General features: G+C 39.8%; 1 protein-coding gene across 1 annotated transcript in view; it reads left to right on the top strand.

Annotated features, from left to right (window-relative positions):
* Positions 1–13,680, top strand: part of ANKMY2 (ankyrin repeat and MYND domain containing 2) — a 32,727-nt gene extending 19,047 nt beyond the window's left edge. The window contains 5 exon segments of the mRNA XM_036010549.1: positions 4,308–4,522; positions 5,290–5,425; positions 9,147–9,275; positions 10,982–11,110; positions 12,545–13,680. Of these exon segments, the coding sequence (XP_035866442.1) occupies positions 4,308–4,522; positions 5,290–5,425; positions 9,147–9,275; positions 10,982–11,110; positions 12,545–12,811 (876 nt within the window). The 3' untranslated portion in view covers positions 12,812–13,680.
* Positions 13,681–16,469: the final 2,789 nt, after the last annotated feature.

Here is a 16,469-nt window from a genome sequence, read left to right on the forward strand (position 1 = left end):
AGCCAGGCTTTCATATCAGCGTTGGCTGAGGCCTGTCCCCAGAGAGAAAGGACAGTGCCAGATCAGGTGGCTCTGTTTGGGTGAAGGCAGTTTCCTGGGAAGGAGGCAGCTCTGAGCCCAGCAGCCAACACTCCCGGCAGCGGCAGCCTGTGCACAGGCCTGGTGAAGAGCATTTGATTGGGGCGCCAGTAGCATCTGCTCTAAGAACTGACCTTCTGTGGAATGCTCGGAAACGTAATCATGGACACGGTTTTAAATGTAAGCAGCTCTTTGATGGCGTTTAAGCAATATAGCTTTTCTAGTATGTAGTCAAATCACACAGATTTTTGAACTTTGTAGACCAACCCAGAAGTTCAAATGACTTAACTGGAAACTTCAAGAGCTGTTCTGAACTATTTTCATAGCTATTTACTTCATATTTTATATGCAGCCTTGTTTGTTTATAAATAAATTTTAATCAAGCCAAAGGAATATAATTTCTTTAATGAGTGATTACAGAAAACTTCATGTATACTACAATAATGCTGTCTTTTATCACATTTCAATGTCTGTTATAGTCTTCATTCATAATGTAGATTTGATAGTAATTCAGAGCTGTTTGGTGAACAGGATAGTAAGTTGGGTCAAAAATTGAGATTTCCCCTTTAATACAAGGTGTTGTTATAATGCGTGAAATAGATTTCCTTAGAAGTCTATTAAAAAATATCTGTGGAGTATACTGAACACTATTAAAATAAGTGGACATTCTGATAAACTCCTGATGGTGCACAGTCATTTGAAAATACAAAGTTCCAACCAAAGTGGGTAGGTTTGAGGGTAGGGGGTGGGGTGGGTGGTATGGTGGGGTGAAAATGGAGACAGCTGTACTGGCACAATGATAAAAATATACATATAAAGTTCCAAATTGTATGTAATCTTAATACTTTATTGATATTCCTATGCGTGTAGTCTTTGAAACTAAAAAAAAAACCCAAATGATCAAAAAATACTATATTTTGCCATGTATAAACACACTTTTTTGCCCAAATTTGTGAGAGAAAAATAAACATATACATTATACATGGGTAGTATTAATTCTGTATCTATATAAATGTTTTTAATTCTTTTATTTATGCTTAATGCATTAAAAGTATAACTCTAGAAAGCAGTAATGATCCATATGCAAAATAATAACCTGGAATACAATAATCAGTTTTATTACTAAATATAAATAAAAAATTGAATTAAAAAATTAAAAGATTTTTTCCCTGAAAGTTTGGGTCAAAAATGTGGGTGTACATTATTCATAGGAGCACATTATACCCAGCAAATGGTACCTGCCATGTGGCCCTATATCCAGATTAGTTTTCTGGGCCATTGAGAGAAGACAGATTAGCAGATCTTTCCCATAAGACAGACGAGTAGAGTCTATGCTGTTTTTATTTTTCAAAACTCAAATGTTTTACTTAACATTCTGAAAAATCCACTAGAGGCAAACTTGTGATCCTAAGTGGGCCAGAAAGAAATTCAGCTGTGAATCACATGCTTGTGTTTCTAGCAGAGATTATATGGGACTTAGAATCTAACCTTTAGAAAATATTTAGCCTCTTCTGTAGCAGTGATTCTTGTCCTCCCAGCACAGAGGGAAAGACAGGACCCCTATAAATAGCAGCAGGCGCGCCTCCATGGCACTCTTTCTTAGGAGGGGCAGACAGGGGTGAGAAGTCGGGATTTTTCCCAGGGATACGTGTTTCTCTCTGCAGAGGATGTGTGTGGTTTCACAAAGCCCTTGTTGTTACCCCCTAGCTGGAGCATTACTGGATATTCTGGTTTAGACTGATTTGAAGAAGTTTCTGCATTTTTCTGATTCACTGTCTTTTATATCTGTGTTTCTACTCCTTGAGATCACAATAATCTCAGTTATTGCAGTAATTGAGTCTGGAGAGTAACTTTTGATGATTACATGGAGCCTAGTTTCTCAGGGTTAAATGTCCTAAGAATTATGGTGCCTTCAATTATTTTGAGTAAATAATTAAGGGCATGTTTATACAGGCAATAAATACAAAGACATATAAACTGAAATAACCTATTATAGTTTTTAGAGTACTTGTTCTCACAAGAGCTGCTATTCTATGGTTATAGTAACTTCCTTGAGGAACAGACCTTCATTTTGTAGGCATAAATGGTCTATTCACTTGAAAACCTTTCCTTTACTCACAGTTTGATTAAAAGCTGCCCAGTTGCCTTTGAGGTGGACCATTTTCATTGCTTTACCCCTTTTCAAGCTGGCGTCAGTCTTCCTAGGGAGCATTATAAAAATGTAATTAACAGCCATTCCATAAAGCTAAAGACCTTTAAAAATGCACACAGAAATCCTCCTCAATACACAATTCATCTGTTCCTGCAGTGCACCTGACGTAGCTGTGTTTGAGTCGAGGTCAAGTGGCTGCTGTAGCAGTAAGAATGTTTGTTCTAAACAGGGACTTGGGGAATTGAGCTGCTGCCCAGCATGCAGAGGTTAGAAAGGAGAAATCACATTCTCTCACTCGCACGCACACGCACGCACACACAAGACGACAGAGGGACTCCAAGTGGTCAGGAGGCAGATGTGTGCAAACAATCCCATTTTTTTGATTGTCAACGTGATCTTTAAGCCCAGAATTGTTTGTTCAGTAATTTTTAAAAAATAGAATTCAAAACGCCACTGTACAAATATATTCTAAGCTAGCTGTTCTCTGGGAGATGAGATACATCTGGCTTTCAGACCTACAGGGATATATTTATTTTTCCTTAATAATTATAAGGATTTTCTTCATATTGTATTACTTTATAATGTTGCAGAGCTTAAAGGAAGGAAAGTAGTTCAAGTATTATCATTTTGTGTACAGCTATGTAACTGTTTCTGTAAGCTCATGGTTTAGCTGTGTTGATGTAACCTTTTGTTTTGTATGTATTGCTGTATATATTATAAAAGAAATAAGGTCTAATTTCTTGACAAATAAAAAATCATTAATCTGAGTTCTATTTGAGATTTTTTGAGGATGTTAAACTTATAAGTTTAAGATCCTATGCTTTGATTATAAATGCTGCATACTAAAATATTGAACAAACAGCTTCAAATGATTATAATTGACTGCAGAAATATAAATGGCTAATTAATAAGTTTTCACTACCACAGTTAATTTTTGATATGTTATGGTAGGAAAAGTTGTCAACAAATTTACCACCGGTGATTCTGATCATACTTAGTTCATGAAGTCTAGTAATTTATTATTGAGTGCTATATTTTAAGCAAAACACAACATTATATATCAATCTAGGAGTCTCAAAAATAACTAAAACTCACATTTTAATTTCACAAGAACGCTAGTCTACATAAAACTTCCAAGTAGGAGACTAGACTTATGTTTTATGTAAATTAACAAGTTTTCTTTTTTTTATGTCTAAAGAAAAGGATCTAATTCACGCCGCCACCTGTGGTTCCCTAACATTTACATTACCCAGGATGGGTATTTAATTGTAACACACTGGTTACATACTGGCTTTCTGCTTTGTGCATACAGTCATGCCCAGGGTACACATTTTACATTACTGTTATGTCACTGGAACTTTACAGCTGTCCTATGCAGACCTACCACAGGTAATCTACCCTATAACAAAGCCAGTAAAAAGGAAATATGCCTCATAGTTTAATTTGTGCATGTATGGGAAGTTCGGGACTCATAATGCTTCACATTTAATAGTTCTAATATTTTTCCTTATAAAGCTATTTTTGCTTTTCTCTTTGATCTATTTTCATTACTATGGATGATTAGAACATATTAGGAAAATTTCAAAGAAATATAGTTAATCAGAAAGTAATATACCTTTTATTTTTAGACTTATTTCTATAAAAATCTAATTTCTTTATATTAATAAGAATTGAGAGGTGTAGTTCTAGCCATGAAATTCTACAGCTCATAATGTTAACTAAAAGCAGTGATTGCTCATTGGTTGGATTCTGTACATAAAGGACATGCAAATATGCCATCTTTATCTTTAGTAAAAGTACTTTTAACAATAGAGATACTAAAACCATGACTCTGAGTAGTCAGCTCGACACCCTGGTTTAGCTAGATGGCAGATCATGTGATAACTTTGACGTACAGAGTTCCAAGAGATTCCGGTCCCTCTGTATTATTTTATAACTGACTAAGGCCATTTGCATTCTAATTTGAATTAAGGTAGTAATATTTGGTAATCTTTTAAAATCAACTGAAACTAACTACCTAATTTTTATATGGAAAAGTCTCTCATGGAATTCCTAAGCTCACTGGAATTTCTTCTAGATTGTGATGCTTATAAATGAGAATCCTCTGCTGGCAGAAGCAGCAGCTCTGAATAAATGCTACAAGGTGATGGATTTGATTTGTGAGAAGTGTATGAAGCAAAGAGACATGAATGAAGTATTGGCTGTGAAAATGCATTACATCAGCTGTATCTTTCAGAAATGTATTACCTTCTTAAAAGACGGAGAGAATAAACTGGATACTCTGATCAAAAGGTACTGTTTTTACCATGTCATGTGTAAAATAAAGTCAAATGGATAACGTTTTATTATATGAAGCCTTGTTATAGATTTAAAATATAAGTATTTTAGCAGCAGTTGTTATAGTTGGGATCACATTCAGTCTGTAAGAAACAAGAACAATTTTATACTTAGACTGTGGACTGGTTATTTTGTTCTGTACTCTTTGTAATGTTGTTAGCCCCAGTTCCAGGTGAGGACTGAGGTTTGCAGAGGTTAAGGAGCGTGCATAAGATCATACACCTAGGGAGTGGCCCAAGACCAAAAGTGAGGACAGGCATGCTATGCCACAGGTGGCTGTTCTAGATTCATAATGGCACTCAGAGTGTCTCTGTCATTGCACCTGGGACAGCTGTGTGTTACCTTTGTTCTCTGCTCAGGAGGGACCAAATTCTCCTCCAGTTTTACTGAGAAAAGTGAACTAAGTTGGAAGGGTGTGACTTGGTGAGAGTTTTCATTCTTTGTACAAATAACTGACCTGGTAATAAGTAACTAGCTAATCTGATAACAGCGTTTAGTGTTTTTAGGGCAGGGGTCACTTTTATAAGTACCTCTCCAGGCTGTAAACTGATAACGCCTGGCCTACCCAAGGGAGACCAGCAGTTTGAATTGAGTCTAATCATCATGATTTGAAAAAGCAATGAAAATCTTAAATAGCCAAGAAGAAACTACTAACAGTTCATGGGGAGGAAATGCTTAGTGACTCAGCTCCAGTTACGTTTTTAAAACTACCTACCTTTCAGCCTGTTGAAAGGCCGACCCTCTGACGGCTTTCCGGTGTATCAGGAAAAGCTCATCAGAGAGAGTATCAGGAAATTCCCCTACTGCGAAGCCACCCTCCTGCAGCAGCTGGTGCGCAGCATCGCCCCCGTGGAAATCGTAAGCTCCGGTCACTCGGTTACCTCTGTCGGGCAGACCTTGTTAGCGTGTCGTGTGCGGTTAAAGACATATTCTCACGTTCTCTTCAGCAGTAATGATTTAGTAAAGGGAATGACTTATCTTAGAAAAATTTCAAGAACAGATGTGGACAGGTCTGCCTGCTAACCCTGTTTCTGTTTATCCTCCTCTTCTCCCATTTATGGGGCTCATGGTTCAGTAAACAGTATTTCCCTGTGTCGGAATGTAGATGGTTCCAGTGAAAACAGGCATTTTTAAATACCCGTGTGAACCTGTAAAGGCGGGGACACATCTGCTATGTAATACAGATGCACACACGCTCACTGTAGCTTGTGAAAAACCAGCACCATGCCCCGCAGTAGGTGAAGGCGGGCATTGGACGTCTAGGAGGGTGGGTTTGGTCAGCGGAGATGTGGAGGGGTGAGTCGTGGCTCGTTGTATGTGCTGATAAACAATCTTAAAGTACATTCAGCTTCTTATATTCCACCTCTGCCTCTGGCTTTATACCTGTTCCATTCTTAAAAAGAAATCTATTTATACTTCACAGCTATGGGAAGTAAATTTTAACTTTATTTTCTATTTTATAATTAGTGCCCTATTGTCCTATATTTATTTCAGCAGCATTTCATAAGACACTCCCTGCCTTCACTATTTTGAATAGTTTTCTGTTCACCTTCTCTATACATCATGCTGATAAATTTCAATCAAAGCCCTTATCAGCCTTTGTCTGTGAGGCCAGAAATTGATACTGTCCTGTCCACGGCTCCCTCCCTTCCTCTGGCAACGCCAGCCCTTCTCTGCCATCCCTAGGGTGCTGTATCATTCTCAGTGTGAACATCAGGACTAGGAATGGCTCCAGGTGATCCTTTATACAGTAAGACTTCACCTGTTCAGAACCATGAAATACGAAAGAGCTGAGCAGACAAGGTGACCTCAGGAAGTTCCTGCATTGATTTGTGCATGAAGACCTCTCCATAATTTCCCATAGAGATCTTTCACCCCTTCTAATGTGCTTGGCTACTTAACGTTTAAGCTTTTGGAAAATTAAAGTTAGCAAATTATGGGTCTGGTTTATTAATTATGAATGTTGGCTGTACATACCAAACTCCAGCCAACCGTGAATTCAATAAATAAGGGTTTAATTATTTATTTTTATATTCAGAAGCCCCAAAATAGGCAGACCAGATCTGGCACAATGGCTCAAAAATAAATGGATTAGGGACCCAAACATTCTCCCTCTCAATATTCTTTGGCCGTATAGATTTTCATACTCATGCGTATGAGCTCATGGTTGCAAGGCGTCTGCTGCTCTTCCTCCAAGCTCACATTGCTACCCAGGTGGGCGGAAAGGGAAAGGGCTCTATAGCTGGGAAACACGAGCTCTCCCAGAAACCCACCGCCTGTGCTGCATGACCACTCTTAGCTGCTCGGCATCTGGGAAAGTGTATTTTTGGCTGGTCTAAACACTGGTGTTCTGAACAAAATTATGCTTCTATTAGGGAAGTGGGGGAAATGGCTATCAGAGAAACAGCTAACAATGGCTGCTACAGGGCATTTCCACCATTAACATGTGGCAGTTGACATTCTGCATTCAAGGGGGAAAACAGAACTAAAAATAGTAGCTCAGAGTACTTTAAAAAAAGTTAAAAGCACATCAGTGTAGAGGTCAGCAATTCATCATCTTAGTCCTGCGTCATAGAATAATGTGCTTAGAGTTTATGGAGTGGGATTGTTCGTCCTCGTGATCTGAGTCATTGAGGAAGGTTTATTAATAACGATAAAGTAGGATTTAATTCATTTTAGAAAAATTTCTGTTTAAAAATTTTTGTTCTTTAAGAGTTACATATTCTGCTTTGTAAAAAACTTTGTGTGGAAGGCTTGTGGTTTTGAATATCCCAGACAGCCGCTGTTTACCTCCTGATGCGATACTGCAAGTTCATGAGCCTTGAGCAATGCTAACCTTTTCCCATAACGTGGCCATTCTCTGGCTGGGCCTGTCTCTGACAGTGCTGGTGCCAGGGCCTGCTGCAGAGGGTTTTTTTTTTTTTTTTTTTAATTTTTTATTTAAAAATATTTTTTCCTCACCTGAAGATATGTGGATATGTTTATTGATTTTTTTTTTTTTAGAGAAAGGTGGGGGAAAGGAAATGTCGTTGTGAGAGAGAAACACCAATCTGTTGCCTCCCATACACACCCGTGTGCGTTGACCCATACACCAGGATCAAACCCTGGCGTGCAGGTCAGCACCCCAGCCAGTGGAGCCACCTGGCCAGGGCCGCAGCAGAGGTTTCGATTCCCTCGGCTTCATGTGGAATTCTGGCTTCTGTCTGCCACAAAGTTCAGCAGGAGGTGTGAGGCCTTGCTTCAGCCTTCGATTATACTGTTAACGCTACTTCGCTTTATCACTTCAAAGTGTATATTTTAACTTTCAGAAGGCTGGGTAATGTCTCTGATTTTGTAGGATACATTGAATAATACAGTGTCTTGTTTGTTTCTAGGCTGAATGTCTTCCCTAGGGGAGCTTTGGTACCTAAAGAGATTCTTATTTAACAAAGTAGATGACGAGACTTCATAGAGCAAGAGAGAGTTCTTATCATCCAGTAGGGATGAGAAGATTCCGTGTGGTTGCTTAGCTGCATCATCACTTGTTTTCTGAAGCAACACTTCACATTAACAGCTATACTTCCAGCAAAATAGCCTTTAGTTTTATCTTTGTCTACATCTGTGAGAATGTTAATGTGTTCTCACTCCCACAAACATTCCATTTTGAGGGAAGAGTTCGAATGTGTTCCAGTCAATTTGTGAAAAAATATTTGAACATTAAAATATAATTGTTATGAATCTTTGAATATATTGTAATCTGTGGATTTGTGGACCAGATTATTGTGTGATCCAGTACTCTACTGCTGAGGCAAAAAAAAAAAATTTACATAGATTAGTAAGTATTTAGTGTAACATTAAGTACCAGTGATTCTCAAACTTTTGGTATGTTTCAAATTTACCTGTAATAAACAGGTGTGCAGACCACCATATCCTCAGAGATTCTAATTGAGGAGGTGTGGGATGGCGGACTGGTCTGAGCTGTGAACAAACTCTCTGATACAGACCGTCATTTCAGTATAGCTGTTTCGTTCCTGGTACAAGACAGTGACTTAAATACCTGTATCTGAGGTTTCATTTCCCTGATTTTTTTCACCATTATACTATCTTCATTCCAAAGGAGGATTCTTAGCACTTTAATATGAAAGGGAACCTGGCATTAGATTTGTTTTCAGAAGGAGCATAACAATTTCAAAATGAGTGCTACTTAAAACACTTCTTAAATCTTTTGACTATCTTGAGCATATATTACAGTATAAAACAATGTTGTAAGGAAATCCCACTCAGAGTTCACTGCCCTGTATCAGAAATCTTTGCGGGCTAATGGGATAATCCTAATTGAAAAATACTTTAATTTTAGAAGGTGGGCAACTTTTTCTCTTTGAATATTTGGAGCCACGACTTACCTTCCATATACTTTTTGTAGCAAAAGGTATACTCGAAAAGGTATTTGTCATTTTGTCATAGATAAGTCTCTGTCATCTTTAGCCTTGATGAGTTTGTCTCTTGCATGTCTGCTTCTAGACATTGTTCCATGGGTGTCATCTCAGTCGTATTTCATGTGATTTTAGAGTGTTTTTTTTCCTCTCTGTACCCACTGTAGGGTTCTGATCCCACTGCGTTCTCTGTACTTACTCAAGCCATCACTGGTCAGGTGGGGTTTGTGGATGTGGAATTTTGTACCACCTGTGGAGAAAAGGGAGCAAGTAAAAGATGCTCAGTATGCAAAATGGTAAGAATGAAGTTCTTTGAAGTTCATTAACATCTGGTTTAAATTTTATCCAATTTGATAACTGAGGTTTAATATTTTGTAAAATAATGGTTGACAGTAGTTTTTAAATAAATTCTAATATATTAGATATAAAGTATTGCATCGAATACTCACAAGTAATTTGAAAGAGAACTTAAAATAAATGTAGTTCTGTGCCCAATCTTTAGCCAGACGCCCAGGCTGCCCTATTGTGCTGACCACCCCAAATAAATAAGGATGTAAACAAATGAATGAAGATGAGAAAATAAGAGAAGATCATACATAGGGGACTGAGGCCAGTACAGATACGAACCTAGCATAGGACAATTTATAAATATACAGTCTTAAATATTGTGATATGACTTCATCTCTTCATCAACTCTTCTTGTAGCACTGTAACTCCCTTCTGACTGTCACCAGTCTTTGAGCTCTCTGGTCTATACCACCCACTTCTGCCAGAACTATCTTCCCAAAGATAATTCTTTACAATAACATTTGCTTGGTGTTTTCCTCACATTCAGATATTGCATACGTGTGTGTGTCTACATTTGCCTTATTCTACAGATGATGTTAATTTCCTATTTTTTTGAGGTTGTTATTCTTAGCATGTTCTTCTGTAATTCACTGCATTCTGCTGTAACCTACTTCTCCAGTTTTCTCTCCTTTAATTACTTACTTCTCTGAGTCTCAGTTTCCTTACGTGTGAAGTGGGGCTAGAGTTGTGAGGATAAAATGAGACTGTCTGTGTGGGTCAACTATTGCTGCATATAAAAACACTCCAAAATTCAGTATTTAAAACAAGAACCATTACTTCTCCCATGTCTGTGGTTGGCTGGGCTCAGCCAGGGCACTTCTGTTTCATGCGTCCTCATGCCCTCTGACCAGCAGTCCTGGCCGAGCATGTTGTCATGGTGATGGCCGAAGTGTCAGTCCACAGGTAGAATCACTTATGAGTCCCTTTGAGGGTCTAACCTTGAAACTGCCACGCTATATCTTGTTTGTTTGGCCAATTTAAAAGTCAGTTTTCCTCCCCTTCAGTAAAAGAAGGTCTCATAGGAAAGAGTACGCATTCAGGGAAGAATGAGAATTGGGCCCATAATACAACAATACATTAATGTGTAAAGGGCTCCCATAAATGTTCGGCATATAATCTGACAGAAGTCCAAGTTTCATTTGCACAAACTTCTTGCTGTCCTTGAACGCGTCATTCACTTCCCCTTTCCTGCATTTTTGTACAAGGTATTCCCTGCACTTGGAACACTTTTCTCAGTTTTTTGCCTACTGACTCCTCCAGCGAGAGTGAGTCACTGCTTCCCGTGTGTTCCTGTTGCGGTTACATCCTCTGCTAGGACGTGTGTTTGGCTCCCTACATGCTGTCCCATCCTCTTCTTTCTCAACCCCAGCTTCACCTGGGACAGCTGCTGGCACTCTGCCAACCCTGGCACATAGTAGGTTCTTAGATGAATCATTTTTTAAGAGTTTTGGGTAGACCATTTGTTATATATCCATTATTTTTTAAAGTGTAAGCTGAAAATTACAATTATAAATTAATACACATGCACACATCATGGTTTTAAAATATAGGAAAGTTAACATTTTGACAGCCTAGGTCTTGGTCTAATGTCACAATTTGAAAAAATCTGCAATCCCAGCTCTTGAAATGAAAATATAACCTCGATTGCTTTCAGGTAATATACTGCGATCAAACTTGCCAGAAAACACACTGGTTTGCACATAAGAAAATCTGTAAGAATCTCAAGGACATTTATGAGAAACAACAGTTGGAAGCTGCCAAAGAAAAGAGTGAGGAGAGAACAGTATGTACATATAACCGGGCTGATACTGCTTCTTAGTGGGAAGAGGCATGATAGATGACATTGTTAACACAGGGCCCACAGAAACAGGGTCTTCTCTGGGACCAGTGAAGCTTGGGGGTGACTAATGCAAGGATCACACTTATGCGTGATCTCAAATGGGTCCCTATTTTGAATCCCTGTTTGGGGGATAATTTACAGGATATAGTTAACCTAGGTCTTGCTGGAAAACAGAAGACAACGTTATGATTTCATTGCACATCCTGCTTTCTGGCTGCCCTAGAACCGTGGGGCTCGTGGTGAGCATTTACTTACATTCTGCACACAAAGGATTTTAAGGGCTTTGAATAAGGGAATAATTAAATTTCATCTAATGGCCACCCCAAAACCTTTAAGGTTGTAAAGCTTTTAAAATTTCTTAACTAAAACACCTCAGGTGAAATTAGAGCAGGTTTATGAATTTCATTTAAATTGCAGATCTACTCATGCACAGATGACATTTCTACAAGTGTCAGAGCAGTGAATGCCACAGTATTTTTCCTCTCCCTCATGAAGTCCATGACTCATTTTGGTCAGGAGTGAGTGGCTTCAGCAGCGATTTGCGTATTGGGGAGGATAAACCACCCCCACTGCTGTGCAGCACCCCAGAGTATATATCCTACGTTCTGCGGAGTGCTTGTAGTTTGGAAAAGTTGCCCAGATGACTTTGATGCTGCGCACTTACACCCTCACCCCTCGAGGACCAGGTCTCCTTCCCACTTGGTTGAGAAACACTATTAGTGGGATTGGATAATTTCCAAATCAAATCTAATTTGTGTAAGTAAACTGTTCAGAAAATAGGTCAGACTTTCTGACAGCCATGTTTTCTGGACAAAACTTGTATCCTGTGTATCGAGGGCAATGAATAATAGCTGGTCATGTTCTGTACAAGTCAGTGAGAGAGAATAGGATTGTTGGTCGAGTGGGAACTCACTCCCGTTTGTTAAACACCAGCATGTGCCACACACTATTCTAAGTGTTGTAAACACCTTTGTCTGCCACGAATGTGGAATAGGTTTTATTATCCCCTACTCTGCAGGTAAGGAAACAACTCTGTACGGACAGTTAACCCACGGACATCAAGCTAGTTCAAGGTGCAGCTGTATTTGCATGCTAACTCTCGGATCCCAGACCACAGTTCTGGTCTCAAGGCCTGACTTTGGAGCCCGAGCCGAGTTCAAATGCTAGTTCTGGTGCTTCATTAGCTGGAAGTTTTGAGCGAGTTAGCAAAGCCCTGTCTTCTCAGTGTCCCTGTCTGTAAATAATGATGACAGAGGTAATTTACTTCACGTGATAGTTACGGACATGAAGTAACAACGGAAGGCACTTAGAACAGTGTGATAGAACAGAAGGCATGTGATAAAAACAAAATGACTTTGTTTTTCTTTTCATTATCAGATGGCAAACTCGATGTCAACTCTAATTGTGTTAATAAAGAGCAGCCGGAGGCCGAAACGGCCGTCTCCCAAGAGGAATGTGACCCTAAAGAGCCTGTGGAAGGGGAGAAAGAATCTCTCCAGTGTGATGCTGGGTCGGAATGCTCACAGGATGCTACCGCAGGACCACTGGCATCCGAGGAGTAAAAGCCAGAGCACGTGCCGGCGAGGATGGTCCTCCCCTGGCAGTGGCTGGAAAACTTGTGACTGTGCCCCCATTGCCTTGTGACACCCGCATGGCACTGTGGCAGGACTTCATAGAATAGATGCTTTCCAGCAAAGTTGTGTCTACCATGCCCTAATTTCTGTTCCGTATGTGGACAGATATTCCTATGGGAAAAAATACTTTTCACAAACAGGAGAAACATTCTATTTCCTTTCTGAGGCCAGCTTTCCAAAGGGAAAAAGAAATCCCCTGAAAGAAGACCCGTGGGCTGAAGGGAACAAAGGGTCAAGTGGAACAGGTGTAGGAAAGAGGAGACTTCAAGAAAGAAAAATGTTATAGCTGCAGACATAGGTATTTAAAAATATCCTAACTTATGTGTGAATAAAATGCATATAAATAGCATTTATAATAGTGAAGGTCTACTTATTAGGATGTCACGAAATGAAGTAAGGCTGTGTGTTTAAGGATCTTTCCCATAGTCCAGCTAATTATAATTTTGTATAGAAATGGCCTCAAGCAGTCTGAACTTGACGTACTTCCTGCAGTGATGTTTTATCTACATACAGTATTTGTACCTTCAGAGATGACACACCCCCAGAAGGAACGAAGGCTTTGCCAGAGTTATCTCAGCATGTGCATTAAAAGAAATGTGTCATGATGTTTTTGATTAAGTATGTCTGAGCACACCGTTTCCATGGTGGTTGGACTAGTTCATGTGCCATATTCCACTTGAAAAGCTGGCTTTTATCTGCCTATGTGCTTCTCATGTGACCCTTCCGGTTCAGAAACTGATTTATAGCTGTCATTTATAGAATGTTCTGGCATTCGTTTTCAGAGTGTGCAGTATTTAAACAGTGTGATAGCTTAAGATAGGACTCTGTTTCATAGTTTCTTGTGTTGATTGTACAATAAAGTATGCCTATTAATATAACAAGCTCATGTCTTATTTCATAGTTTATTGCTATCAGGGGTGGCAAGTATTAGAGGAGTTAACAAATTTTAGGAAACTTGGCAAATATTGGGGAACAAAGTAATTATTTTAATATGTACAGTTGCAAATCAAAATAACTAGAATTCTCACCTCACTTCACTGATCAATTATTCGGTCTTGCTGGCTCTTTTTCCTTAAAAGGAGAGAAAGATACTTTTCTCCCAGTCCCAAACACTTCCATCTTCTGAACCCTATACCATGCTGCTTTGGAAGACTGCATGGGAGTCAATTTGATGACCGTTCAGGAATGCTCAGGCCAATTTTTGTCTGAACTTGTCAGTCGTGACAAGCCTCCCTTCATTCATCAAATTACCTCATCTGCACACCGATACAAACGTTTCTTTTTGGGTTGTATACAGCACAGTAGTCCTCCCAGGCTTCCCTTGCACAGAAATATGTTTTTACCTGAGTTCCCTGATTCTTCTCTCTCCTCTCTTTTTTTTTTTTGCATTTGTGTTAACATCATTCTATAATATTATGGTCCCTGTCTTTGGATACCATGGAGAGTTATTTAAAAAAAAGAAGCAAAGGAAATAGGAAAATCAAGGGAGGTGGCAGTGGAGAGGTGATTTTCCACTTCATTGAAATGAATGTTGATATGAATCGGAACCGTAACACAGCTGTAACTGACATAAATAGGAACTTTTACATTGGACAATGAGGACTTCATATAAACTGGCAGCATCAAAATTTTCCATGAGTGTATTTCAGGGAAAGGGTGGTCAGAAAATGGTATGTAAGAGCAAATGAGGTTGGTTCTGGTTATAATTTTTCCCTTTGTTGTAAGTAACCAAAAATAGACGTTTCCATTATAACACCATCAAAACTGGTGGTCATCCAGTTATTTTTCTTACCATGTTGAATTATTTTCAATATGCTATTAAGAAACTTTTCTCAAAAATAGGACCTAAAGGGTTACACAGTCTTAACTATTCTAATACATCTTATACTATTAAAACATCATTTGCATAGATAAAAAGTAAAATCTTAATTTCGTAAAAAGCAAATTTCTTCCAAGAATTATTTCAGTCGATAAATAGGAGATTCTTCCCCCCCGCCCAACTTGCTCTAGCATAGTTTCTATATCCTATAAGGACAAAGTTCTAGTTTTATAAAGATGAAGGTGTCTTTTTAAATGGTGAAAACTTGTCTAGACCCACACAGTGGCAAACACAAGGCCCACGGGCTGAATCTGGCCCCCCACCTTGTTTTATCCGGCCTGGCACCTTGTTTCTACCCCGCAGCAGTGCCAAACTCCTTGCCCCTAGTAAAGAGGCGTTACAGTCCTCAAACTACATTTGGCCCTTTGAAAGCAACTGCGAGGCTGACGTGGCCCCTAGTAAAAATGAGTTTGACACCTTGACTGTACTTCAGGTAGGTGCATAATTGGCAAATTCAGGGCATTGTTGCCAGCTACTGTATTTGTTGGACTATAAGATGCACTTCCTCTCTCCAGCCCCTACCCCACACACAAATTTGGGAGGAACATGCAGGGGGGACCCTGCTCCTGCCTCATGTGACCCCGCTCCACCATTGCCCCCCCCCCAGCAAGCCAGGTAAGCTACATTTGGACTATAAGATACACCCCCTTTCCTCCCACATTTGGGGGGAAAGGTGTGTCTTACCGTCCAGAAAGTACGGTAATTCATACATTCAAAAACTACATAATCACAGGATGATTCCTGATTGGTTAGACTTAAGTGCAGGAAAATGATCAATCCTAGAAAACCATCAGAATTGTTGACTAGCAAGATGATACTAAGCCCAAAAGCCACAAAAGGAAACATTTAACTACATTTGAAAAATAACATTTCTGCTTCTACAAAGATGGGGTAGATGTGTTTTTCCCCCTATTTCTCCCACTAAGTAAAACTGGAAACCCTGGACATTCTATGTAAGACAAACGAAAACGCAGACCTGCTGGAGACCTCACGGTCTAGGCAGTGGCATCGGTTTGTTCTCTGGGTTTTCTTTTGCCTCCGATGTCCCTGTCTTGGTGCTGAAGAAGCTCGTAACGTCAAACAGCTACAGACAGAAATAAGCCCTGACAAACCCCTGCCACTCTGCTGTCCTGCCCTGTGCATTTCAGGCTCAAGGCTGAACCACCAACTGATGCCTGAATTTCTGGTCTGCCCCAGCCTGCCCTCTGACAAATTCTGGACTTGTCAGCCTCCACAATGGCATGAACCAATGGCATTAGTTCCCTGTGTGCACATCACATACCTGACTGGTTCTGTTTCTCTGAAGAGCCCTGACAGAGATCACTGTCCTAGTTTGGGCTGGAGTAACAAATTACTACAGGCTAAGGGGGCCTGTACAGCAAACATGTATGTCTCACAGCCGTGCAGGCTGGAAGTCAGAGGCTGGGCGCTGGCATGTCCCGTTCTTGGTGAGTGCCCTCTTCCTGGTTTGCAGAGGGCTGCCTTGCTGTCTTATGAGGGTGCTAATCCCATTCCTGAGGGTTTCCCCCTCATGGCCAAAGGCCTTGCCCCCAAGTGCCATCTCACTGGGAATTAGATTGCAACAAGTAAATTTGGGAGTGGGGGTGGGACTGGACACAAACATTCAGTTTGACAACAGGTATAGCCCTTAAGTGGCATCATTGCTCTTGGGATGAGAATAACAGTATTAGCTAAAATACAGTATTAAGCATTTACTTTGACAGAGCCACTCTACCTAACGCTTTCCATACATTATCTAACTTAATCCTTGAGGGTCCATAAGATAGCC

Source organism: Phyllostomus discolor, chromosome 10, assembly GCF_004126475.2.
Source record: "Phyllostomus discolor isolate MPI-MPIP mPhyDis1 chromosome 10, mPhyDis1.pri.v3, whole genome shotgun sequence".
NCBI classification, from domain to species: Eukaryota; Metazoa; Chordata; class Mammalia; order Chiroptera; family Phyllostomidae; genus Phyllostomus; species Phyllostomus discolor.